This window comes from Schistocerca gregaria, chromosome 2 (genome assembly GCF_023897955.1).
Source record: "Schistocerca gregaria isolate iqSchGreg1 chromosome 2, iqSchGreg1.2, whole genome shotgun sequence".
Taxonomy (NCBI): Eukaryota; Metazoa; Arthropoda; class Insecta; order Orthoptera; family Acrididae; genus Schistocerca; species Schistocerca gregaria.
This window is the reverse complement of record NC_064921.1, coordinates 677,981,383-678,007,769: the sequence shown is the minus strand read 5'-3', so window position 1 is coordinate 678,007,769 and position 26,387 is coordinate 677,981,383. Positions and strand designations below refer to the sequence as shown.

Genomic DNA, 26,387 nt, shown 5'->3' with positions numbered 1-26,387 from the left:
GACGAATGGTGCTCTCCATAGTTGACACAGATGGAAGACGGGGCAGGGGGAGTATTGAGATGTGAAGGACGTCCACAACCCCGACACGTGACGGTGGAAATAAAGAGGGAAGACATATGGCTGAACTTCCAGCACTTAAAGCACCGCATTAAGGGAGGGATATATGGCTTTATATCACAGCAGTAAACCATCACCTTCACCTTCTTGGGTAATGTCTCACCCTTGAAGGCCAAGATGAAGGCACTGGTGGCAACCTGATTACCCCTTGGACCCCTGTCGACTCATCGGACAAAATGGACACATCACCGCTCTAAATTGCCGCGCAGCTCATCGTCAGACTGCAAAAGAAGGTCCCTGTGAAATATGATACACTGGAACATATTGAAGCTCTTACGGGGTGTGATGGCTACAGAAACATCCCACAGCTTGTCACAGGTAAGTAGTGCCTGTGACTGGGCAGAGGATGCTGTTTTTATCAAGCCCTCCACTTTCCCAAACTTGTCCTCCAAATGCTCCACAAAAACTGAGGCTTCTTGGACACAAAAAAATTCCTCATGAACTCTCGTACATATTAGGTGCTGGGTTGAATAAGCTTTGCTGCCATCCTTAGCCTAGCGTTCCTCCCATTGTGTGACCGGACGGGGGAGAGGAGGGGGGGGGGGGGGGGGGGAGGACAATTTGGGGGCATATTTCTTAGCATTGAAGTTAGACTTCCACCACGGTGTTTGACCACCAGCAAGAGATGACAAACAACGCTTCCTGGCATGTCATCCATCCTGATGCCACACACTCTGACCAGGGGCCCTCCCCATGGATGCCACCCAGCCGCAGCAAAGGTCACCTGACAGGATGGCCACTGCTGGTAGTCCCAATGCCCCAGGGCGATGTGCATCTACTCCTTGGAGGAGTTAATGGCACAGGCATCAGCAGAGTGATCCCTGTGTTGCCTGGGGGCTATAACCAACAGGGTACATGGCAGCCTGACCACAATGGACTGGCTACCATGCTGGTATCAGGTGCAAACGAGCTAAGAAGTCCATTAATCGGCAACAGCATGGAAAGCAATACTGCACAGAGGATGGAGGAAAATGCACCCAGGAGGGTGACCTCGCCCAACAGCTGGAGAATCACCAGAAGTGCAGATCTAAGTTGACGAAGGATGCGAGAGGTCTCAGCACATGGACACTAAGCAACCTTGTACGGCACCCTTTCCCAATTGGCTCACTCTTTGGGAAAATTTTGAAAAACAGAGGTCAAACCCAACAGGGTACCATCACATTAAGGACAAAACATGAGAGACTCCTTTTAGTCACCTCTTACGACAGGCAGGAATACCTCGGGCCTATTCTAACCCTCGGACTTGCAGGGGGAGATTTAGGACGGAAAATACCCACCATAGTTTAATAACAAAATCCGGGAAATGCTGAGGAAGCAAAGACTGTTGCACACTCTGTCCAAAAGAGGGCGTGCAAATGACGATAGGCAAAGATTAGTAGAGCTTTGAGCACCTGTGAAAAGCTACCACCATCATACCTTGGCTGAAGATCTGGTGGAGAACCTGAAAGAAATTATAGTCCTACATAAAATCACTAAGCAGGTCTAAGGCTTCAATTCAGTCACTCGTAGACCTGTCTGGTTTGGCAGTAGAATATAGCAAAAGGGATGCCAAAGTTTTAAATTCCACATTTAAGAAATTGTTCACACAGGAGAATCATACAAATGTACCATCGTTTGACCATCACACAGGTCCTGTATGAAAGACATAGTAATAAGCATCCTTGGCATAGAGAAACAACTGAAAGAGTTGAAAACAAGTAAGTCGCCAGGTCGAGATGGAATCCCAATTCGGTTTTACAAAGAGTACTCTGCGTCATTGACCACTTACTTTGTTTGCATTTATTGTGAATCTCTTGACAAGCACAAAGTGTCAAGTGGCTGGAAAAAGGCGCAGATGACCCCCGTATATAAGACGGGTAAAAGAATGGATCTGCAAAATTACAGACTAATATCCTTAACATCTGTTTACTGAATATTCTGAGTTTGAATATAATAAATTTCCTAGAGGTCAAAAAGCTCATGTCCACGAATCAGCATGGCTCAAAAACATCACTTGAGCGAAACCCAACTTGCTCTTTTCTCACATGATAATCTGCAAACTATGGATGACGGGCAACAGACTGTTTCCATATTTCTAGATTTCCGAAAAGCAATTCGACATGGTACCCCACTGCAGACTGTTAACAAAGGTATATGCATATGGAATGAACTTCCAGATATGAGACTGTTTGAAGACTTCATAACTAATAAAACCGAGTATGTTGTTCTCGGCGGCAAGTGTTCACTGGAGGCGGGGGTAACATCATGAGTGCCCCAGGAAAATGTGATAGGACTGTTGCTATTTTATACATACATAAATGATCTCACAGACATGGTGGGCAGCAATCTGCAGTTGTTCACAATAATCTGATGAGTGGCAGCTTGCTCTTAATGTAGAAAACTGCAATTTAAGGAGATGACTAGGAAAAACAAACCCATTTAAATATCTGGGTGTAATTTTGTGAAGCGATATGAAATGGAAAGAGCATGTGAGGATTGTGGTAGGAAAGGTGAATGGTCGACTTCGGTTTATTGGGAGAATTTTAGGAAAGTGTGGTACATCTGTAAGGAGACTGCATAAAGGATACTAGTGTGTCTTATTCTTAAGTACTGCTCAAGTGTTTGGGATATGGACCAGGTCAGATTGAAAGAAGACATCAAAACAATTCAGGGGTGAGCTACTAGATTTGTTACCTGTAGGTTCGATCAGCATGCAAGTGTTATGGATATGTTTTGGGAGCTCAAGTGGGAATCCCTGGAGGCAAGAAGACATTTCGAAGAACACTACAGAGAAAGTTTAGAGAAACAGCATTTGAAGCTAACTGCAGACAATTCTACTGCCACCAACATAGATTTCACATAGGAACCACAAAGATAAGATATGAGAAATTAAACAATGAAAAATCCAGGATGGAATGTAACAATATTATGAGAAGGAAAGCCGCAGGTAGGAACAACAAAAAGACTCTCACAATTATAGCTTTTGGCAATTAAGGCCTTCATCAACAACAGACACACATACGTGTGAAAGCCCGCGCGCGCGCACACACACACACACACACACACACACACACACACACACACACACACACACACACACACACACACATGACTGCATTCTCAGACAACTCAAACCATACTGCCAAGTGTGCGTGAATGTATGTGTGTATGTGCATGTATTATTGATGAAGGCCTTAATGGACAAAAGCTATAACTGTGAGAGTCTTTTTGTTGTGCCTACCTGCAACTTAGCATCTCCGCTATATAATGAGTAGCAACTTTCCTTCTCATATGAGAAATTAGGACTCCTAGGGAGGCATATAGACAGTCGTTTTTCCCAAACTCTACCTGTGAGTGGAACAGAAAAGGAAACGATTAGTTGTAGTACATGGTACCCTCCACAATGTATCGTACGGTAGCTTGCAGGGTATTGATGTAAATGTAGACTTCTTTGGCATCGTTTCACACAAAGACAATTGAAAATGTTTTAAAGAAAAAAAATCAGTATCAGGAAATTTACTAAATTTTCAAACTTTAGTTATTTCTTCAATGTTAATTAATTTGGAAGAGGAAGATGTTTTCACTCAGTCAAAATACAAGATGATTACCAATTTATTTTATGACACTTCTGCAACTTATTTAGAAACGTGGACTTCTCCATTTCAACCTCTGAAATCATTTCATTGGATAACACTGTTTCTTGGGCTGAACTTTTAAACTGTCTGAAAATTCTTAAGACAGTAGATTCAGGTGCAACATTTCAAACAGATGAAGATGTATTGTTTGGTGATGTAGGATGCATGAACAACATTATAAACAAGAAACTTGAGAAATGGGGAAAAGCTAATTTGGAAACAAATAAGAGATAGTGTGATGTATTCCATATACTTAAAAGCGCACGTACTTCATATAAAAGTATATGAGATGCTCGTGAGTTTTGCACATGCCTTGTGGAAAGGGTATTTTCAATTGTGAATTCCCTTTGGATTGATGAGAAAAACTGTTTTACCACCAAAACTATTGAAGCAATTGTAATAGTTAAGACTCATTATCAAGAACTTACTTGCAAGGAGTTCTACAACCTGCTGTTAACCAATTCAAAGTTTTTGAAAGATTTTAGGTCTTCTGATAAATACAAAGTTAATGGCAGTGTTCCTGATAGAGTAGTTAAATGGCCTATGGATTTTTGATACCTACATTGGTGTTCATTTGTTAGAAGTCATTCTATTAATTTCTCAACACTTTGAATTATAATCAGTTCTTGGAAAAACAATGAATTATCATATGATACAGTGCCATTACAAGCATGTTTTGAAGTGTCTTGTTAAAATATATGCCTTTTTATGAGTATAAACATAAGTTTTCATTTATTTCAGTAAAGCAATGTAGCCATATGTGTACAATATTTTCTTTCTATCAAGTGCCTGTTTTTTCCACATGCCCCATTTTTCACAAGAAAAATCTGGTCACACTCAGGTAATTTCACGTTCTGGCATCACCCACTGGATGTCAGCCACCTATTACCCACAGTCAAATGACATCACAGAATGCTTTAATAAGATGTTGGCAGATATGCTCTTGATGTATGTTGCTGAACAGAGATTGGGATACAATAGCCAACCAACATTTAAAAATAAATTAAAAGAATTTCTAGATGACAACTCCTTCTACTCATTGGCTGAATTTTTAGATATAAATTAAGGGAGGGAAAAAAACTAACTTAAGCATTAGTGTCATGCAATATTTTGTGTAATGTAATATCTTGTACAGACATCTTTCATTAACCTGACACGTTCCACATCATTACGAAGTGTCGTATTCATGATCTATGGAACAAGTATTAATCTAATCTAATCTAATCTAATCTAATCTAATCTACTGCCCACCATGACATTTGTATACAATCTAATGAAGTGGGACACTAAAGGCTTCACATCATTCTCTTTGTTCTATGGTCACAAGAATTAAAGGACAATGTATACATTGTTCTGTTTCAACCAGATGATACTCGAGATCACTACATGAAACGACTCATCATCAGGATTGAAAGAGGATGACAGTTGCTTATGAAACCTGGACACCCAGGAGAAAGACCGAGAGCACTGTCACACCAAGTATCAATCAGTTAGATACAGCTTGGGAGACACGGTATGGGTTACTACAGCTGAGCACAAAGTGGGACAATCAGAAAAGTTACTAAAGTGATACTCTGGGCTATTCACATCCTATGTTGCCTGTTGAAAGTAGAGGATTACGACCCTTCATGAATAAGTGTAGAGATGTCATACATGTCATCCATATGCAGCCCTACTATAGCTCTGAAGCACAGACAGATAGTGGGAGCTTTTCATTCAAGCCAACTGAAGACCTGGTCAATGACAGGGAAGCTTCGATGGGAAGGGCTACCTTTGGTAATCATCACTGGGGAGAGGATGTAATAACATGATCAGAAAGTGAGGATCCAATAACGCTGCCATGCAGAGGACCACTGACAAGCTCTAGATCCATGGTGCTCTAGTAAGCTCCAATGAGAACTTAGGAAACAACAAGTCACTGTTTCTCCACAAAATGGAGCAATACTGCAAGCTGTAGTGCATGCAGTGGTTAGGCCCACTGGCTGATATACTGTGGGTCACCAGTTCAAATCTGACCATTCGCAATTATCTGTTATTAGTTTTCATGATTCCTAGACGGTTCTTGAAATTTCTTATCTTTGTGTTGTTTGTACATTCTGGAATATTCAATTTCTGTGTAAATGGCAGCACTTCCCATCAAGGAGCTCATTTCTGTCCTGACTGTACATTAGTGCTCGTAATAAATGTACTTTCAGTACTTACTTCAGTTTTGCATGTCTCTCATGACCTTGCTTTCGGATTTGGGATTGATTGTGGTTACAATGTGATAATATAACTAATGTGCTCATACTTTTCACATGAGTTTAATTAACTTATTGAACACTTCCAGTGGACAGAAAGCATATACACATCTATAGCTTGTTCATTCACAGTGGCTTGAATGGATATTTGTGTCTGTAGCATTCTTCAACTTCTAGCTACTGGGAGCAATAAATTACAGGCCTGATGATCTTACATTACTGTCAGTTAATACTTACTTCACTAGGCTGTAGTGATCACCAGTTAGCACAATGTATTCAAAATAGCCAGAGTCCTTGGAAGACGAGGTATAAGACCTATTTTCCAACCTCTTAAGAAGATAAAGCAGACACTGCATCTTGTACCCTTTAGATTTATAACAACTCTTGTGGGTGCAGAAGCAATTACATTGGTCAGTCCCTCATACCATTTCTGACTGCTGTGCAGAAAATCAATGGCACATTAAAAAATCGAAAACTGCACAAACAAACAAACAAAAGATATTGTTTGACAAAATGAAAGCTGTTTCTCAGGCTCCAATATACATGGATTCTATAATTAGAGAGGCTGTAGAAATAACGTGAATGTGTGAGAAGAGCTTCAACCATGACAGCGAACTCTCCATGTGACACCATCTGTGACAGAGCAGTATATAATTACTGACCAGTCACAATCTATTTATGGATTACATATGACCAACACAGCAATAGTTTAGACAGTTAGTCGCTCTTGACAGAGACAATGGAGATAATCATTGAAAGCTTGAGATTTTTATCCTGTATTTATGTGGAAAGTAGTCTGAGAATGTTTTATATAACAGTGATGTTATGAAAGACTTCATTCTAAACCAAATAATAGGACCACAAATTTTACCCAATAATTTAAATGGCCATATTACTCAGTCTCTTTAAGGAAGGTTCTGCCACAGCCACTTGAAGATATTCCTCTGGCAGCAAGAGCAAACATGTGGCTACAGCAGGATGGAGCTCCACCACACTATGCCACCACAACAGGAAGTTACTTAATGCAGGTGTATCCAGATACTTGCATTGGGTGACATGGACCAATTTGCTGGCCAGCAAGATCCCTCCCTATACTTAGACCCACTAGATTTTGTCACATGGAGAAGGTAGTTTACAGCTCACCTTCCAAATGGACCTTATAGCTCAATTAGATGTTGCCACTGCAGACATCCAAAATATGGAGAGTATTTTTGAGAATAAACTTGAAGAGATGATTGAGAAATGCAACACTTGCATTCGAGCAAACAGTACAAATTTCAAACACCTTTTTAAAATGTGATTGTTGTAAACATAAGAGTTACAAAATTATTGTCCTCCCTTAACCAAGCAAAAGCTTTTCTTATTTTGTGTTTCTTCCCATTTGTTCCTTCTTTTTTTGTTTACAATATTATTTAGTACAGAAATCTTAAGTTACTTGCTAGTAATGATGCAATTTAGAAGCTTATACTCATTTATTTGTAGCATGATACGGTAGGGTTTGTTGTACTGTACTTGCAATAAACCACCGTGGACTACACGACCAGTAAATAATATAGTAAAATCTTACCTCAATGTAAACACCCAATTGTCTAAACACAATGAAAAAATACTACCAGCCCGATGTAAGACTCAAACCCTGAGCCCCATACACTAAAGTAGCGTGCATAGCCCCGGAGTCTTGTCAACCAGAATACTTGACATGGGTTGGGACGATCAGGTGTGACAGACCAATAGGCTCAACCACCGCACGTGTGGCAAGGTATGTCATCCTGTGACGTCACATGTTCAACATTTGTCATTCACGTCTAGAGTATTTCCCGACATTTACGAACCCGTGTGTCATATTAAATTACTTGCCTCAGCATCATCTATGTCACTTAGGCTTTTTTTAATGTTAATAAAAATCACCCTGTATATTGTTGATAAAATACAACTGCAATAAAGATGTCAAAATCATCAACACACTCCATGACAATTTATTTGTTTAAAACCATTATAAGAATGGCGCCACACAAAAGACAAGTCATCATAGGTACGCCATACAGGAAGATAGACTAAAATATCCTACAAGAGCTTTTTCTGCCTTTTCTTGGATGTTGCATGTTTCAATGCATATGTTCTCTGTAAAAAATTTGGTGATAGAAAAAACAAAATGGAATTCACGATTAGTCTCTGTGAAAAATAAACTCTCTCTTTGCATTGCAAGATCATTTGTTGGACGTCCATCTTAAATACCATCAGTGATTTATGTTATAATATTCTACCAGATATTTCATCAAGCACAACAAAGGTTTCCTGTTAGCCATTTCTGACAGATCCAACTACTAAAGAGTCAGCTTCATAGCTCCCAGTTGGTTGCATAACTCAAAATGATTTGTAGATATAGAATGAAAAATGAACTTCACATGGACATCATAATGTTTTTAAAGAAAAGTAAACCCATCCACAGACCCTGGCAGATGTATCAGTACCAACTGATCACATCACACACTGCCAATGAAATCACTGGATACAGTACAGAGTGATGTAAGGTTCAGAACACTGCTCTTCTGGCAGTTGTCAGTTTTAGTGACCTGGAGTCATTACCACTCAGTCAAGAAGCTCCTCAACTGGCATCACAAGGTGAAGTGCACAAAATCCCAGCCCTCCCACCAAAGAAAAATCCCTGGCAGTAGTGCAAATAAAATCCAGGTCATTTGAATGGCAGTCAGTTCTCTCACACCTAAGCTATCAAAGTTGACATCTTAATTATGTAAGACACATACCGTATTTACTCGCATCTAAGCCGCACTTTTTTTCCTCTTTGTAATCCAAAAAACTGTCTGCAGCTTAGAATCGAGTGTAAACTAAGCGGAAGTTCTGAAATATGTTGGTAGGTGCCACCATAACTAACTTCTGCCGTCGAATATATGTAGTGCTACACAGGCATGCTTTGCAGGCACAAAGATAAATACTGGCGCCAAAACCTCTGCGTCAGTAAATACATAAAAAAAAAAAGGTGGAAGACGAGCCTTTTTCTCCGCTCCGAGTTTCGGCCACTGCATTTTCATACATTATCCAACGAAGTAAATACAAATTCCGTATTGTTCATCTTCGAATGTAGCAGTATTTCAATGTACTACGAAAATCTGACAGGCAAGGCTGTTTGGGGTGTTTGTCAATATGGCCAACTCTACGTTCTGAATTTTTCCCTACCTGTGAGAAGAGATGGTTGCTATTAGGAACTTTTATGAATTGTGAATCACATGCACTATTCTTTTCACCATAAGAATAATACGAATATAAACATTTTGCCATGTATTCTTACGTGTTTGCTGATATCTCATTTAAATCCTGTCTACCTAATAAACTACGAAACTAGACTGAGACAACAGTAAACGCGGAAGAATATACATATCATGTCAATTTTATATTCGTATTATTTTTATGCCTAATAGTGATACAGTCAGAAATGAAGCATTCACAAAATCTTCTATCCATACGCAGTATATTATTTGGTTCTTGTTGAACATTATCAAAGAAAGCAGCAGTGTAAGTAATAACAAATAGCAGTCTCTTGCCTTTGTTTCATTTATGAGACAATTCCTCTCTTTTTTTAATTGTAAGTGGCGGTAGCGCGCACAAAAGCAAGCCATGCCGCAAGCGGCTACAGGTCGTAAACACTCATTATCAGAATGCGGCAAACAATGCATGACACAGTATAATAATGCATTTTCAGCTTAGAGTGACGTAAACACATATAACAAAGAAAACGGCACTTATCAAATCAAAGAAAAAAAAAAGCAATCAATTCAAACCACACGAAGCACATGAAAAAGCAAGGGTACCCTTATAAATACGGACAGAGCGCCTGACGCATTACAATGGATGGCTACCTGGTAAAGCTTAACTGCTAAGCTTATGACTCGAACCAAACTACTGTAGCTGTATCGTCATTCATTCGACCTAAATTGTGTCTCATATTACTATGGACCAACTTTGTTTCGATTTGGATGTGTGGCCTAAAACTTTTCTTTCCCCTTGAATTTCGAGTCTCAAATTTCAGTTGCGGCTTAGATTCAGGAAAAACTTTTTTCCTTTATTTCGAGTCTCATTTTTCAGGTGCGGCTTAGATTTGAGTGCGGCTTACATTCGAGTAAATACGGTAATTCTTTTATGTGCTGTACCATCTATTAAAATATTCACAAAGAAAAGGGTCTGCAAGTATGTGAAAATACAATACAATCTGCTGCATTAGTACATTTCATTCATTCCTAATATGTTTCAATTTCAACTTATAGATAAAAATCTACACATAACTGCTTTAGTGCAAGAACAAGGCATGTGGTGCAAGGGTGCCAGCCTCTACAGAGGAAAACTACCTAGTCAGGCTTAGGCACTCACACATAAAATGTCTACTTGAGAGTTCAGGTGAAACCAACAGGCAATGAAATAATTCTTCTAGTTTTGAGGTATACAATCTAGCTTACTTCCCAACAAAAACCTTTTGGGTAAATGAGAGAACTCAGAGGAATATCAATTAACAGTTCTGCTGATTCTATTGTGTACCTTCCATAGAAGCTATGACAATGAGGTGAAAGATTAGTGTATATAATATAGGAACAGAACAAAAAGTCACTAATATTAATGTAAAGTACCTGTCCCTCCTTCATGTGATGAACAATGTCTAGATTGTCAGAGACTGACTGAAGACACTAAGAAGAGCCCAGATCCAAATATCACTAGCCAGAGTTTGCACCAATAACCATCTTCAGTTTTTGGATGCTGCACTGCTTGAAACTTCAACTTTTATTTTATTAGGTATTTTCAAACATTGGAAAATCCAGGATGGAATAATGATTATATTATAGATTCCTGCTAACCATATAGCACATTTGTGGAGTCACAGATAGGCACAAGAGAAAGACTACTAGAGATGTTTGCTTTTTGCCAGAAGGATTTCTTCTGAAACACACACACACACACACACACACACACACACACACACACACAGATATATATATATTTCACACAAATGCAGCTCACACACACTAGATCACTGTCTCTGGCTGCTGAGGTCAGAATTTTTTGTGATGTTTATAAGCAATTCTAGTAAGTGTGTCACTACACATTGATAAAACATTGTTCCATACATTTTAGTAACAATAAACAATGTATATAACCTGGCAACAATTGCAAGTGATAGAAAGCATTTACTGGGCTCAAGTGGACTAGATCATACTAGTTTCTAGACATCTTTGATGTTTGAGAATCTTTATTTGTTCAAACCAAAACTGCAATTAATGATTTCTGCAAAAAAAGTTATTTTTTTCATTTTTAACTAACTGTTAGCTTACTGAGTTTATTATGGTGTTCTGAGTGCTCATAACTATTAGCATGGTAGGTTTTGTTTACTTTTATCCATTATGGCACTGTAAAATGAACAATAGTGTCTGTAAAAACAACTATGTAATAAATAGAATTTTAATAAAAATGGCTTCGTTATTTTATCAGTGAAATGAGAACGTTTCTCTGAGAAGGATATGTACATAAGTGCTAGTGACAATCAATTTTTAAGTGTATATTCTGATTTTATGCAGAAGAGAAGCTATTCAAGAAGTTATCAGTCTCATAATTAAAATTGCATGCAAATACCTGAAAAGGCAAACAACATTTGCAGCACAGTTGACAAGAAGTGTTGGATCTCTCGCTTCCCGACTGATCCATGCTCGCCATGAAATGCAAGTTATAGGGCAATTCTCTGCTACTACAATACGACGACATTTACTCAAACGACCAGTAGCCAGTTCAAACAAGAAAGATACTATCACACCCTGTGAAAGCACACATCAATATAAATTTGCAATACAATGTTACATAAAGCTATAATACACATAATGAATGGTTTAATAAAGCTACACTCACAAGACAGAAGCAAAACTTAATATGATTACAATTACACTTGAAAATAAATATTAATGCTTATTATGTAGAGGTTAAGAAATGGTTAATTATTAGACACTCATTGTAGAAAGGGGGAAATGAAAGACAATATGAGAGGAGGATGGAACACTCAGATATGAGACTGGAAAGGGGGAGGGGGGGAGAGAGGGGGGGGGGGGCTGTCGCTCACCAACAAACAAGGGAATATAAATAAAGGGAATGGCAATATTTGAATTTCTGAAATGAGAATGCTTAATGCTAGTTAGCAGATTTCTAAACAACACCAAATAAGAGATATCTTACCACAGAGGCACAGAGGAGACAAGGAATATGGGCATTAAAAAATTATTCTCATCATTGTATTACAGACTTTTCTAAGTTAGAATACAAAGTAATGAACACAATAAAACTTACTTTATGATACAAAGCCAATCCAAAAACAAAGGCCAAAGCAAAGAATAGTATAGGTGGGCAGAAAATACAGAAAAGCCTTGTTAGAGTAGGGAAGGACATCTTGTACACTTGATGTTTGTCATCTTTCGTATACTGCAAATTATATTACAGCTTTATCGCTATCTACAGAACACAGATTTGTACATCAACTGTGGACTGTTTATGGTGGTGGTGGTTACTGTTTAACGTCCTGTCGACAGCGAGGTCATTAGAGACGGAGCACAAGCTCGGGTAAGGGAAGGATGTGAAAGGAAATCGGCCGTGCCCTTTCAAAGGAACCATCCCGGCATTTGCCTGAAACGATTTAGGGAAATCACGGAAAACCTAAATCAGGATGGCTGAAGACGGGATTGAACTGTCATCCTCCCGAATGCGAGTCCAGTGTGCTAACCTCTGTGCCACCTCGCTCGGTGTGGACTGTTTATGTTATCCAAAGTAGAAGATCACAAACCTTCAGTAACATATAAATCTTTACTTATCCATTCCACCTGACATAGGAACTAGTTTTGAAGTTCTGAAAGTTAGAGGTTTTTTGTCTGTTCCCCCCATACTACTGATTACATTTGTGTCTATTGGCCAATCTGTAATTGCTCCATTTTGGCAGTTGGTATGTATGTGTTCCTCTGGAAATTTTAGATTCTGAAACAACACGTACAGAAAACAACAAGTGATAACGTAAGGTGGTTGACAGAAAGATTTGGACTCTAGGATCAAACACACAATTTATGTAAAAGTGGCCTAACAGTTTATAAATATTTTTGCTAGTAATATGCTGTCTTTAGTTGAAATATAGTTTCCTGTTTAAGTCTAATGCAATTTGGAGCTACCACTCCATTGTCAGGGACTACATCAATGTTTTTGGACATTATGACTGTTCCATCTTATCACAAGCACTAAACTGAAACAGATGTAATGCAAAAAAATTCCTTTAATAAAACTGCGTTGTCGTTCCAAAACACATTGGACTTATATAGGAGAATAAAATATTGTGACTGAAGCTGGTATATTATTAGGAAAAAAATCTGCAACTATAACCTACATTCACAAACAGCCCTTGAAGAAACGTCTTTACAAAATGTTGCCTTACAATTGTAACCGAGATTGCTGACCGAACAGAAGTGTCACAGAATCCACTGCTCAACAGGGCAAGCAAACTACATTGCACGATACACTGAATGGCATGGGTAAGAATTGCATATCAAAATTACATGAGGATAGTGAGGCTCATGGAAGGTAATAAAGTAGGTAAGGAACAAAGGATAAATTGAACATAAGAGCATTTATTAGTATACCTTATCATTTCCTGCCCAAAGCATCTGTCCACTGGAATCAAATGCCAATCCTAAGACTTTGCCTCCTAGCTTGCTGCTACCACCTCTTGGATAGATGCCTGTTGATACATTCAGTACCTCCATCATACCTCGTGAATTACCAGCCTAAAGATTTTATTAAGAAAAATTTCTGTATGTCACTGGTGGAATGAATGCTCTATTTATGGCAATAAAAAGAAGATAACTTGGGTGGGCACACACATGCAGGCACACCCTCGCACTCACATGCGCGCGCACGCGCGCGCACACACACACACACACGATATAATGATGAGCAATCCACAGCCATGAAATAATGGACAAATATAGTTAAGAAATTGCTGGATTTGCAAAAATAAATCTAATTAAACATATCATGTCTTTGTCAGAATCAGAATACAGCTTCTCTTCCAACTTTCTGATGATTCACTTTTAATCACAGTAAACAGTGTTCAGAAATGAAAAACTGCAGTATCCCTAGAACAAATTATATCCATTTTCAGTCATCTGTAACTGAAAATCCTCCCAAGAATTTCAAAATGCACATATTACCAATAAAGGAAAATACAAATTGCTGCTTACCATAAAGAAGACATGTCAAGTTGAAGACAGGCACAATTAACAGACACTTACATACAGCTTTCAGCCACAGCCTTCATCAGTAAAAGAGAGACACATACCATTCACACACACAAGCAAGCACACCTCAAGCACATATGACAGCCAACTCCAGCATCTCGGGCCAGAATGCACCATCATGTGGGATGCAAACAGCAATCTAGAGGGCCTGGGGAAGGGGAAGGGTAATGGGAAGGAGAAGAGGAAGGGGAAGGGGAAGGGGAAGGGATGCTCTACGGGTGGGGAGAGAGAGACAAATGCTGTCTGGTGGAGTGTGCAGGGACTAGAATGTCAACAGACACAGCGTCGAGAGGTTGTGGGGCATGGAGGTGGAGGGAAAAAAAGGAGAAGAGCAGGAATAGATGAGCAGATGCATTGGCAGAGGGCTGCAAATTAACAGGGTGGATGAGAAAGGGGATAGGGGGGGAGGGGGGCACTATTCGGTAAAGGGTGTGGGGACAGTACGTTACCATAAGATAAGGCTGCTGCTGCTTTGTTTTAGGCACTTGAGTAGGGTTGCTTTGAGGGAGGAGAACAGACAGTGAGGTCATCGGTCTCGCGGGATTAGGGAAGGACGGGGAAGGAAGTCGGCCATGCCCTTTCAAAGGAACAGTCCTGGCATTTTCCTGGAGCGATTTAGGGAAATCACGGAAAACCTAAATCAGGATGGCCAGACGTGGTATTGAACCGTCGTCCTCCCAAATGCGAGTCCAGTGTGCTAACCACAGCACACCTTGCTCGGTGTAAGTTAAGGCCGGGATAATTACGGGAGGGGAGAATGTGTTGTAAGGATAACTCCCATCTGCATAGATCAGAAAAGCTGGTGATGGAGGGAAGGATCGAGATGGCTCGGGTAGCGAAGCACTCATTGAAATCAAGTGTGTTGTGTTCAGCTGTATATAGTGCCACAGAGTGGTCTACTTTGCTCTTGGCCACAGTTTGGCAGTGGCAGTTCATCCTGGTGGACAGTTGGTCAGCAGTCATACCGATATAAAGAGCTGTGAAATAATTGCAGCAGAGCTGATAAATGACATTGCTTCTTTCACAGGTAGTCTGGACCATGATGAAGTAGGAAAACCTGTGACGTGACTGGAGTAGGAACTGCTAGGTGGGCGGCTTGGGCACAGTTTGCACCTGGGTCTTCTGCAAGGATATGATCCTTTTGGCAAGGGTCTGGGATTGAGAATGGCATAGGGATGGACTAGGATGTCGTGGAGGTTGGGTGGGTGATGGAACAGCACTTTAGGAGGGATGGGAAATATCTTGGGTAGGATGTCCCTCATTTCAGGACATGATGATAGGTAATCAAAGTCCTGGAAAGGATGTGGTTCAGTTGTTCCAGACAACACTCCCTTGCAGCTGGTTCTTGGAAATCTCACCAAGTATGGCACTATCCCCCAGACTTACTCTGCAAACAGATCTCATGTGTCATTTCCCCTTTCACCCCAAATCCTTCCACCACCTCAAGAATCAGACACAGGAATGTCCCCAGTACCATCCTGGGCTGAAACAATTGAACTACAGCCTTTGCCATGGCTTTATTACCTACCATGATGCCCTGAAATGAGGGGCACCCTACCTGAGATATTTCCATCCCTCCTAAAGTGCTGTTCCAGTACGCACCCAACCTCCACAACATACTAGTCCATCCCTAGCCACTCCCGATCTCAAGGATCATATCCTTGTGGAAGACCTAGGTGCAAATTCTGCCTAATTCACCCACCCAGCACTTCCTATTCTACATCTACGTGATTACTCTGCTATTAACGATAAAGTACCTGGCAAAGGGTTCAATGAACCACCTTCAAATTGTCTCTCAACCGTTTCACACTCAAATGGCATGTATGAAAATGAGCACTTAAATTTTTCTGTGTTAGCCCTGATTTTTCTTATTTTATTGTGGTGATCATTTCTCCCTATCTAGGTGGATGGTGGGTGCCAACAGGATATTTTCGTACTTGGAGGAGAAAACTGGTGATTGAAATTTCATGAGAAGATTCCATTGCATCAAAAGACACCTTTGTTATAATGACTGCCACTCCAATTCACATATTATGTCTGTGGCACTATCTCCCCTATTTTGTGATAATACAAAATGAGCTGCCCTTCTTTGAACTTTTTCAATGTCATCTGTCAGTCCCATCTGATGCGAATATCACACCCCACAGCAGTACTCCAGAGTAGGGCAGACAAGTGAGGTGGCGGACAAGTGTGGTCTCTCTTTTAGTAGACCTGTTGCACCTTTTAAGCGTTCTGCCAGTGAATCACAGTCTTTGGTTTGCACTACCCACAACACTATCTACATGATTGTTCAGATTTAGGTTATTCGTAATTGTAATCCCTAAGAATTTAGTTCAATTTACAGCCTTCACGTTTGTGTGGCTTATGATGTAATCAAAATTTAGCACATTTCTTTTAGTACTTATGTGAATAACTTCGCACTTTTCTTTACTCAGAGTCTATTGCCACTTTTCACACCATACATATATTGTATCTAAATCATTTTACAATTCATTTTGGTCATCTGATGACTTTACAAGATGGTAAATGGCAGCATCATCTGCAAACAGTCTAAGACAGCTACTCAGAATGTCTCCTATGTTGTTAATATACATCAGGAACAATAGAGGCCCTGTAACTTCCTTGGCGAACGCCAGATATTACTTCTGTTTTACTCGATGACTTTCTGACAGGAAATCATGAATCTATTCATGCGGCTGGGGCGATATTCCATAGGCACGCAGTTTGGTTAGGAGACGCTTGTGACGAACAGTGTCAAATGCCTTCTGGAAACTTAAAAATATCGAATCAATTTGACATCCCCTGTCTATAGCACTCACTACTTCATGAGTATAAATAGCTAGTTGTGTTTCACTAGAACGATATTGTCTGTATCCGTGCTGACTGTGTGTCAACAAATCATTTTCTTCAAGATAATCCATAATGTTTGAACACAGTATATGTTCCAAAACCCTACTGCAAATTGATGTTAGTGATATGGACCTGTAATTCAGCAGATTACTCCTATTTACCTTTTTGGGTATTGGTGTGACTTGAGCAATTTTCCAGTCTTTCGCTGCGGATCTTTCTGTGAGTGAGCAGTTGCATATAATTGCTAAATATGGAGCTATTGTATCAGCATACAATGAAAGGAACTTGACTGGTATACAATCTGGACTGGAGGTCTTGCCTTTATTAAGTGATTGCATTGATACACCGAGGATATCTATTTCTGTTTCTCGTCTTGGCAGTTGTTGTTGATTGGAATTCAAGAATATTTACTTTATATTCTTTGATGAAGGAGTTTTGGAAAACCACATTTAATACTTCTGCTTTTGTGACACTGTCACCAGTGACTTCACCGATATCATCGCGCAGTGAAGGTATTGTTCGTGTCTTGCCAATGGTGTGGTTTATGAATGACCACAATCTCTTTGGGTTTGTGGCCAGATTATGTGACCGAGTTTCATTGTGGAAATTATTATAAGCATCTCACACTGAAGTATGTGCTATCTTTCGAACTGCTGCAAAAAACTGCCAATCCTTGGGATTTGCATTCTTTTAAATCTGGCATGCTTTTTTTGTTTCTTCCACAACAGCGATCTGACCTGTTTTGTGTACCATGGGGGATCAGTACCATCACTTATTAATTTATGTGGTATATATGTCTCAATTGCTGTTGATACTATCTCTCTGAAATCATTCCCCATCTTTTCTACTTTTACATGATCAGGACAGAAGGAATGGAGACTGTCTCTTAAAAATGTGTTAAGACATTTTTATCAGCTTTTTTAAAAAGATGTACTTTGTGTTTCTTTTTGATGGTTGAGGGTGTTTCGGTATTCAGCCTAGCATCAATTACCTTGTGGTCGCTAACCCCTGTAACCGTCATGGTACTCCCTATTTTTCCAGGTTTATTTGCTGTCAAGAAGTCAAGTATGCTTTCGCAACCATTTACGCTTTGAGTGGGGTCATATACTAATTGTTCAAAATAATTTTCTGAGAAAGCATTCAGTAAAATTTTGGATGACGATTTATGCCTGCCGCCGGCTTTAAATGTATAATTTTTCCAGCATAGTGAGGGTAGATTGAAGTCACCACCAACTACATTTGTACGATTGGGGTACCTATTTGAAACGAGATTCAAGTTTTCTTTGAACTGTTCAGCAACTATATCTTCTGAGTTGGGGGATCAGTAAAATGATCCAATTAATAGTTTAGTCTGATTGTCAAGTATAACCTCTACCCATACTATTTCGCAGGAACTAGCTACTTCAATTCTGCTGCAAGGTAAACAACTTCTGACAGCAATAAATACTCCTCCACCAACTGTATTCAATCTATCCTTTCTGAACACTGTTACGTCATCTGCAAAAATTTCGGCTGAACTCATTTCAAGCTTTAGCCAGCTTTCTGTACCTATAACTATTTGAGCTTCAGTGCTTTCTATTATGGTTGGAGCTTTGGTTCTTTCCCAACACAGCTATGACAATTTGCAACTACAATACCAAACATTTCTGCAGCTACCTTACTGTGTTTTACCTGCCCCCTTTTAGACAAAACACCCTTTCCACGATTTACTGAGACCCTCTAACCTAAAAAAACCGCCCAGTCCCTTCCACACAGCGCCCGCTACCCGTGTGGCCACTTCCTGTATGTAGTGGGCAGGTTTATCCTACCTCATCAGGGGGCGGGCCTCCTGTAAAGCAGCCACGTCGTTTACCAGCTCTCCTGTAATCATTGCACAGATTTTTATATTAGTATGACCACCAACCAACTGTCCACCATGATGAACAGCCACTGCCAAACTGTGGCCAAGAGCAAAGTAGATTACCTTGTGGCACAACATACAACTCAACACAACACACTTGATTTCAGTGGCTGCTTCACTACCCGAGCCATCTTGATTCTTCCCTCCACAACCAGCTTTTCTGAACTGCACAGATGGGGGTTTTCCTTACAACACATTCTCTGTTCCAGTAATTATTCCAGCCTCAAACTACAGTAACATACTGCCCCCACACCCTCCAACCAACAGCTTTCACCTCTCTCTATTCCTATTCTCATCTCCCACCCTGTTTATTTGCAACTCTCTGCCGATGCATCCGCCCATCTTCCCCCACTCCTCTCCTTTTTTGCCTCTTTTCTCCTCACCTCCCTTCCCCACAACCTTCTGACGCTGCACCTGCTGACATTCTAGTCCCTGTACACTACACCAGAGAGCATCCATCTCTCTCTCCACCTGTAAACCATCCCTTCCCCTTCCCAAGCCCCTCCAAATTGCTGTTTGGATCCCACATGATGCTGCACTCCAGCCTGATATTCTGGAGTTGGCAATCGTGTGTGTGTGCACGCGTGTGTGAGTTGTGCTTCCGTGTGTGTGGGAATGGTGTATGTCTCTCTTTTATTGATGAAGGCTGTTGCTGAAAGCTATATATGTAAGTGTCTTTTAATTGTGCTTGTCTGCAACTTGATGTATCTTCTTTACAGAAAATAGCAATCTGTCTTTTCCTACATTGTTGATATTCTTACCTGGAGTTTCTATTAGTTGATTTTTACACACCTATTACATTACACTTACATCCACCCTCTGCAAACCACTGTGAAGTGCTTGGTAGAGGGTACTTCCTTTCCTACAAGTTACTAGGGCTTCTGTCCATTCTATTCATATCGGTGGTGTTTAAATGATTGTGACTGTTTAAGGGGAGTTGAATGCTCTATCCCGCCACTGTTAAATTTAGTGAGTACACTTCCCTGTATTTCAGGAACCACTGTAGCCATTGACATGAAACTTTTACAAGACATTAAACTGTATGTTTTGAGTCTACTGAACTACAATAATTGCATTCAACCACTGATTTCAGAAATACAATTTTTCAATAACACAGTTAAAATTTTGTGTACTTTTCTTGTACATTATCCTAATTTTAATTATACATAACATCATGTTCTTCTTTTAGTGCAGTAGACTCAGGATATGTATGTTATTACCCCCTGAAAATCTGAATACCCTACTCGAAGTGGTTTCTGAGATTTAGGGAAAAATGCAACAGAAAATGTAAATTTTCAGGAACGGCTTCTAAAGTTTCAAAAGACTGTAACTCACTTAAAATATGCTTCATTTTTATTTTTAGTCACGCAGTAGCATCCTGCACCATACTCTATGTCATCCTCTTGATCTTTTCCAAGTTATTTCCTCTTTTCTTCTTTCTGGACTCCTTAGTGGCCAACTGTGCTGCATACTCTGCTTTATCAATGTGAACCTTGTCCATCCATTCAAGTTCTCTGATGCAGTTTACTCCAGGATTAATTCCCATATCCTGTAGCACTTTCACCCTACCAAAGTTGCCATCATTAAAAGCAATAACAGCATTGCTGACTCCCCACAAATTTAGTGTCTTCATTCTAACAAAAAAAATTTTTTTTTGGTAAGTGAGTCCATATAAGATTACTGAATGACTCATTGGGATTCCGAGTCTGACCATGCAGACACTTCTTCGGTAATTCAGGACTTGGCAGGTCTCTGTAAACAAGTTTTACGATATCCCTGACTGCTGCTGGGATTGAATGTTTATGGCTATATGAACTGTGCATTGTGGTAATTGCACCATGAATCAGGTCCAGGAGGGCAAAGGTAGTGTACTGGTTTTTCATAAGTTGACACTCTGTGGAAGAAGGTAGCTCATACTGTCTGCTTCATTTTCAACAAATCCTCCATATTATTTCTAATGGCCATCCCACAATACTGCTGTGGTTCATCAGTCATTTTATCTGTCAGTCTGCCTCTTATGGTTTTACAATCAGAAAGTTTCTTGTCTCTCAAACTTTGTTTCAACTTCCTCAACCTGGTGCCCATCCTCTTCTGGACATGACCAACACATTCCAGTTTAAAACACAGCAATCCACAGCCTTCTATATATAAAAAAAAAAATACCGATTTTATTAGATTTCTAAGTAATACACACAAGAATTTTAACATTTCCAACTGGTGTAGATTATATTTAAAAAATAAAATACTTCCCATGTGAGTTTATATATATATATATATATATATAAAGAAACTTCCACATGGGAAAAATAATTTAAAAACAAAGATTCCAAGCGGGAAAGTGCCGGCAGACAGGCACAATGAACAAAACACACAAACACACACACAGAATTACTAGCTTTCGCAACCGATGGTTGCTTCTTCAGGAAGGAGAGGGAAAGACGAAAGGATGTGGGTTTTAAGGGAGAGGGTAAGGAGTCATTCCAATCCCGGGAACGGAAAGACTTCCCTTAGGGGGAAAAAAGGGACAGGTGTACACTCGCTCTCGCGCGCGCGCACGCACGCACACACATACACACACATACACACACACACACACACACACACACACACACACACACACACATCCATCCGCACATATACAGACACAAGCAGACATATTTAAAGGCAAAGAGTAAGGGCAGAGATGTCAGTCGAGGCGGAAGTACAGAGGCAAAGAAGTTGTTGAAAGACAGGTGAGGTATGAGCGGCGGCAACTTGAAATTAGCGGAGGTTGAGGGCTGGTGGATATCGAGAAGAGAGGATATACTGAAGAGCGAGTTCCCATCTCCGGAGTTCGGATAGGTTGGTGTTGGTGGGAAGTATCCAGATAACTCGGACGGTGTAACACTGTGCCAAGATGCATTGGCCGTGCACCAAGGCATGTTTAGCCACAGGGTGATCCTCATTACCAACAAACACTGTCTGCCTGTGTCCATTCATGCAAATGGACAGTTTGTTGCTGGTCATTCCCAGATATAAAGCGTCACAGTGCAGGCAGGTCAGTTGGTAAATCACGTGGGTGCTTTCACACGTGGCTCTCCCTTTGATCGTGTACACCTTCCGGGTTACAGGACTGGAGTAGGTGGTGGTGGGAGGGTGCATAGGACAGGTTTTACACCGGGGGCGGTTGCAAGGGTAGGAGCAGAGGGTAGGGAAGGTGGTTTGGGGATTTCATAGGGATGAACCAAGAGGTTACGAAGGTTAGGTGGACGGCAGAAAGACACTCTTGGTGGAGTGGGGAGAATTTCATGAAGGATGGATCTCATTTCGGGGCAGGATTTTAGGAAGTCATATCCCTGCTGGAGAGCCACATTCAAGGTCTGGTCCAGTCCCGGGAAGTATTCTGTCACAAGTGGGGCACTTTTGGGGTTCTTCTGTGAGAGGTTCTGGGTTTGGGGGGATGAGGAAGTGGCTCTGGTTATCTGCTTCTGTACCAGGTCGGGAGGGTAGTTGCGGGATGCGAAAGCTGTTTTCAGGTTGTTGGTGTAATGGTCGAGGGATTCAGGACTGGAGCAGATTCGTTTGCCACGAAGGCCTAGGCTGTAGGGAAGGGACCGTTTGATATGGAATGGGTGGCAGCTGTCATAATGGAGGTACTGTTGCTTGTTGGTGGGTTTGATGTGGACGGATGTGTGAAGCTGGCCATTGGACAGATGGAGGTCAACGTCTAGGAAAGTGGCATGGGATTTGGAGTAGGACCAGGTGAATCTGATGGAACCAAAGGAGTTGAGGTTGGAGAGGAAATTCTGGAGTTGTTCTTCACTGTGAGTCCAGATCATGAAGATGTCATCAATAAATCTGTACCAAACTTTGGTAACCAAGAAGGCTTCCTCTAAGCGACCCATAAATAGTTTGGCATACGAGGGGGCCATCCTGGTACCCATGGCTGTTCCCTTTAATTGTTGGTATGCCTGGCCTTCAAAAGTGAAGAAGTTGTGGGTCAGGATGAAGCTGGCTAAGGTGACGAGGAAAGAGGTTTTAGGTCGGGCGGCAGGTGATAGGCGTGAAAGGAAATGCTCCATCAATGACAAGATCATTAGAGATGGAGAAGTTTGGGTTGGGGAAGGATACCAGCTGTGCCCTATCAAAGGAATCATCCCAGCATTTGCCTTAAGTGACAAGAGATTGCAGAAAATGTAAATCTGTATGTCATAACATGGATTTTGATAGGTTACAACATGGACACCTGCATTTTGTTTGAGCAGACCTATAATTTCAGTGTGTAGATGAATGTTCTCAGTTGCGTGGACAAATATCCCAAGCAATGCAAATGGCCACCAGGGAACTCCTGAGTGTGGGTTTTACTGTGCTACTGATTTATGATGAGGAATGCTGAACATGGAGCATTTAACAGAATGAATTTTAAGTCATGAACTGACAGCACAACTTATAAAACTCTGGTATTACATTTGGACTGGTCAACATATTTAGGGGCTGGAGCAGGTAGATGACATGTTAGACAGTGGGTGCCGATGTGTCTTCACTGATGTACAGGCAGAACTCTCACTATGCAGGTTGACTCCTACAGAGAAGGCAACAGCAACCAGCCACTTTTTACAATGCTATTTATTTATTTAAGTAGTGCTGTTACCAGTTTCGAACAGAAAGGTTCATCTTCATGTTAAGATACATTTTACACTAGTTTTCACTATAAAAAGGAAAAAAATGTAATGTCCACTGTTGTAATCTATGTCCATCCATTCTGAATCATATACTTTGCTTCTGATGTATGCCATAATATTTACATAATATGTCCGCAGTTGTAATGTTTCTTTACATACATCTACCACTTATCAGTTACTTTGGTTCTAATGTATACCATAATATGTACATCATATCACTGCTGTATTACTTTATAACAAACTGGCTTCCTTATTTGTTTATCTTAATTTTAACCAGTCTCTTTGAATATAAATAGTAAGTAATGGCTCATCAGTAATTTGTAAATTCCTACTGTCACATACATATGTAAACATCTAAATATCTCTGTACATCACCATCCCAAGGAAATTTCATCATTTGGGAAAACAAGAGTGAAAGCTAATGTAAAATGTATCTTAATGTGAACTAGCCAACTGAAGATGAACAGTTCGTTTCAAAACCAGTTACGATGCTATTTAAATAAATAAATAGCATTGTAATTGTAAAAGGTGTCTGCTTGCTATTGTCTTCTCTGTAAGAGTCAACTATATTTTGTACACAGTCACGGGCTCAGAATGTCAGTTTTCGACAAAATAGCAGAACTTCACTATTTTGCAAGTCCAGTTCACTATGTGACAGAATTTTTCTGCGATTGAGACCAGAGACAAGCTTCAGGGTTTTCATAAGTTTGTGCGCTGAAACACATTTTGGAAATAACAATTTGATCAATTACTCGTGATCTGCGAGGGACATCTTGAGTATAACAGAATCATATTTTAATGAATAAACTACTGAATTTCAAGGTATTCCTTGTGTCCCCAAGCTCATCTGATATAATCAGTTCCAGCTACATTAATTTTATTTATATTGTAATTAACAAGTCTGCAAATAATTCACAAACTAGTATTTTCTTTTTGTCAAGGAACTGTTTTGTGGCAGTCACTAAGTCTCTAGACTACAACTGATAGCCCAAAATAATTCAGGTGAATCAAACTGTGCATTTATGTTCTCTCTCAAAATATGTTTATCAAAACAGTGGTAGCTATCAATTTGAACTACTGTTTTCCCAAACATGAGTTCAGTCTCCAGAAACGTCATCACATATGAGCACAATACACATTCCACAGTTCTACAAGAAATTGTCACCAAATTTATAAGTCTACAGTTTTGGCTTTCATCTTGCAACCCTTCTTATAGATTGGAACAACCTGTGGCAATTTCCTGTCACATGGCCTGCTATTTTGTTCCAGTTGTTTACTCTGAACTATAGAAGGTGAGGGAGCAGTTCCTTTGGATATTCAATATAGAACCTCATAGGTGCCTCATCAGTTCCTGTGGTCTTTTTTCTATCAAGTGACTTTAACTGTTTTTAAATTCTGCACCTACTTTTTCCTGTATCTGCCATTTTTGCATCTGTGGGACAGTCAAACATGGAAAGTGCTTTCTAATCTTCTTTGGTGAATGACAGAGTTTAGTATCTTGGGAAATTCTTAGATCATCTTCCATTCAAGTGCTGTCATGATATACGAGTATCTGGGAAAAAAATATTTGTTCTATTAATTGATGTTATGGAGGACCAATTTTTTGGGTTCTTTGACGACTCAGCAGGTAAGATTTTGCTTCAAATATCACTGAATATTTCAAGCACAGGTGTACTTATGCTTCTTTGGACTTTTCCAGCAAGGGTTAGGCTTTGTTTGAACTTCTATACAGTTCTCTTTGCTTTCATATTTGCTTCCTAATATTGTTAGTGATTGTCCTTCCCATCCGCCACTATCTTCCATGGGACCAACTTATCTAGTACATGGCCTACAAGCCTGAATTTCTGCTGCAGATCTTCTTCATTCTCCTCTCCAAAGCTAAACATTTGCTGCTGACTGCTCAAGTAATTTCTAATCATTTCACTTCTATACTTTTTAAGCAGCAATATCTTTCCACCTTCCTTAAATTTTTGTTTGACTAATCAAGGATGCTACAATAACTGATTCCTGTTTCTACAGCCACTGAGTTGAAAAGTTTGGGCCTGTTCAATGCCAAAAGAGCCAGTACATTTTCCTTGGACATAGAGTGTCTCACCAGTTGCTCTAAATAATATCCAGAAAATATGTTTAGTATAGTGTCACAAGATTTTTTTGTCCCTGAATCCCATTCTAAATGCATAGAAAACAGATTAAAATCTTTTCCTATCACAACAGCATGATTGTGGAATTTACACACAGTATCTATTTTCCATACTTTCCCTGAGGTGATACTGGGCATGAGGTATGAGAGGCCAGTAGAAACATCAGATTATTATTTCGCATCCAACTTCACTCCATATCTCCACCCAGATTACCTGGCACGTTAATTGTCTATATCTCAGTATGTATTATATATCTAAAAACAAAGATGATGTGACTTACCCAACGAAAGCACTGGCAGGTCGAGAGACACACAAACAAACACAAACATTAACACAAAATTCAAGCTTTCGCAACCAACGGTTGCTTCATCAGGAAGGAGGGAAGGAGAGGGAAAGACGAAAGGATGTGGGTTTTAAGGGAGAGGGTAAGGAGTCATTCCAATCCCAGGAGTGGAAAGACTTACCTTATGGGGAAAAAAGGACAGGTATACACTCGCGCGCACACACACAGACACATATCCATCCGCACATACACAGACA

At 40.1% G+C, this 26,387-nt stretch overlaps 1 protein-coding gene across 1 annotated transcript in view; it reads right to left on the bottom strand.

Moving 5' to 3' along the window:
* Window positions 1-26,387, bottom strand: part of LOC126334744 (WD repeat-containing protein 13-like) — a 57,012-nt gene that overhangs the window by 16,170 nt on the left and 14,455 nt on the right. Inside the window, exons 7-8 of the mRNA XM_049997293.1 lie at window positions 13,639-13,782; window positions 11,606-11,784 (exon numbers count right to left, since the gene is read on the bottom strand). Of these exons, the coding sequence (XP_049853250.1) occupies window positions 11,606-11,784; window positions 13,639-13,782 (323 nt within the window). The remainder of the gene's footprint in view (window positions 1-11,605; window positions 11,785-13,638; window positions 13,783-26,387) is intronic.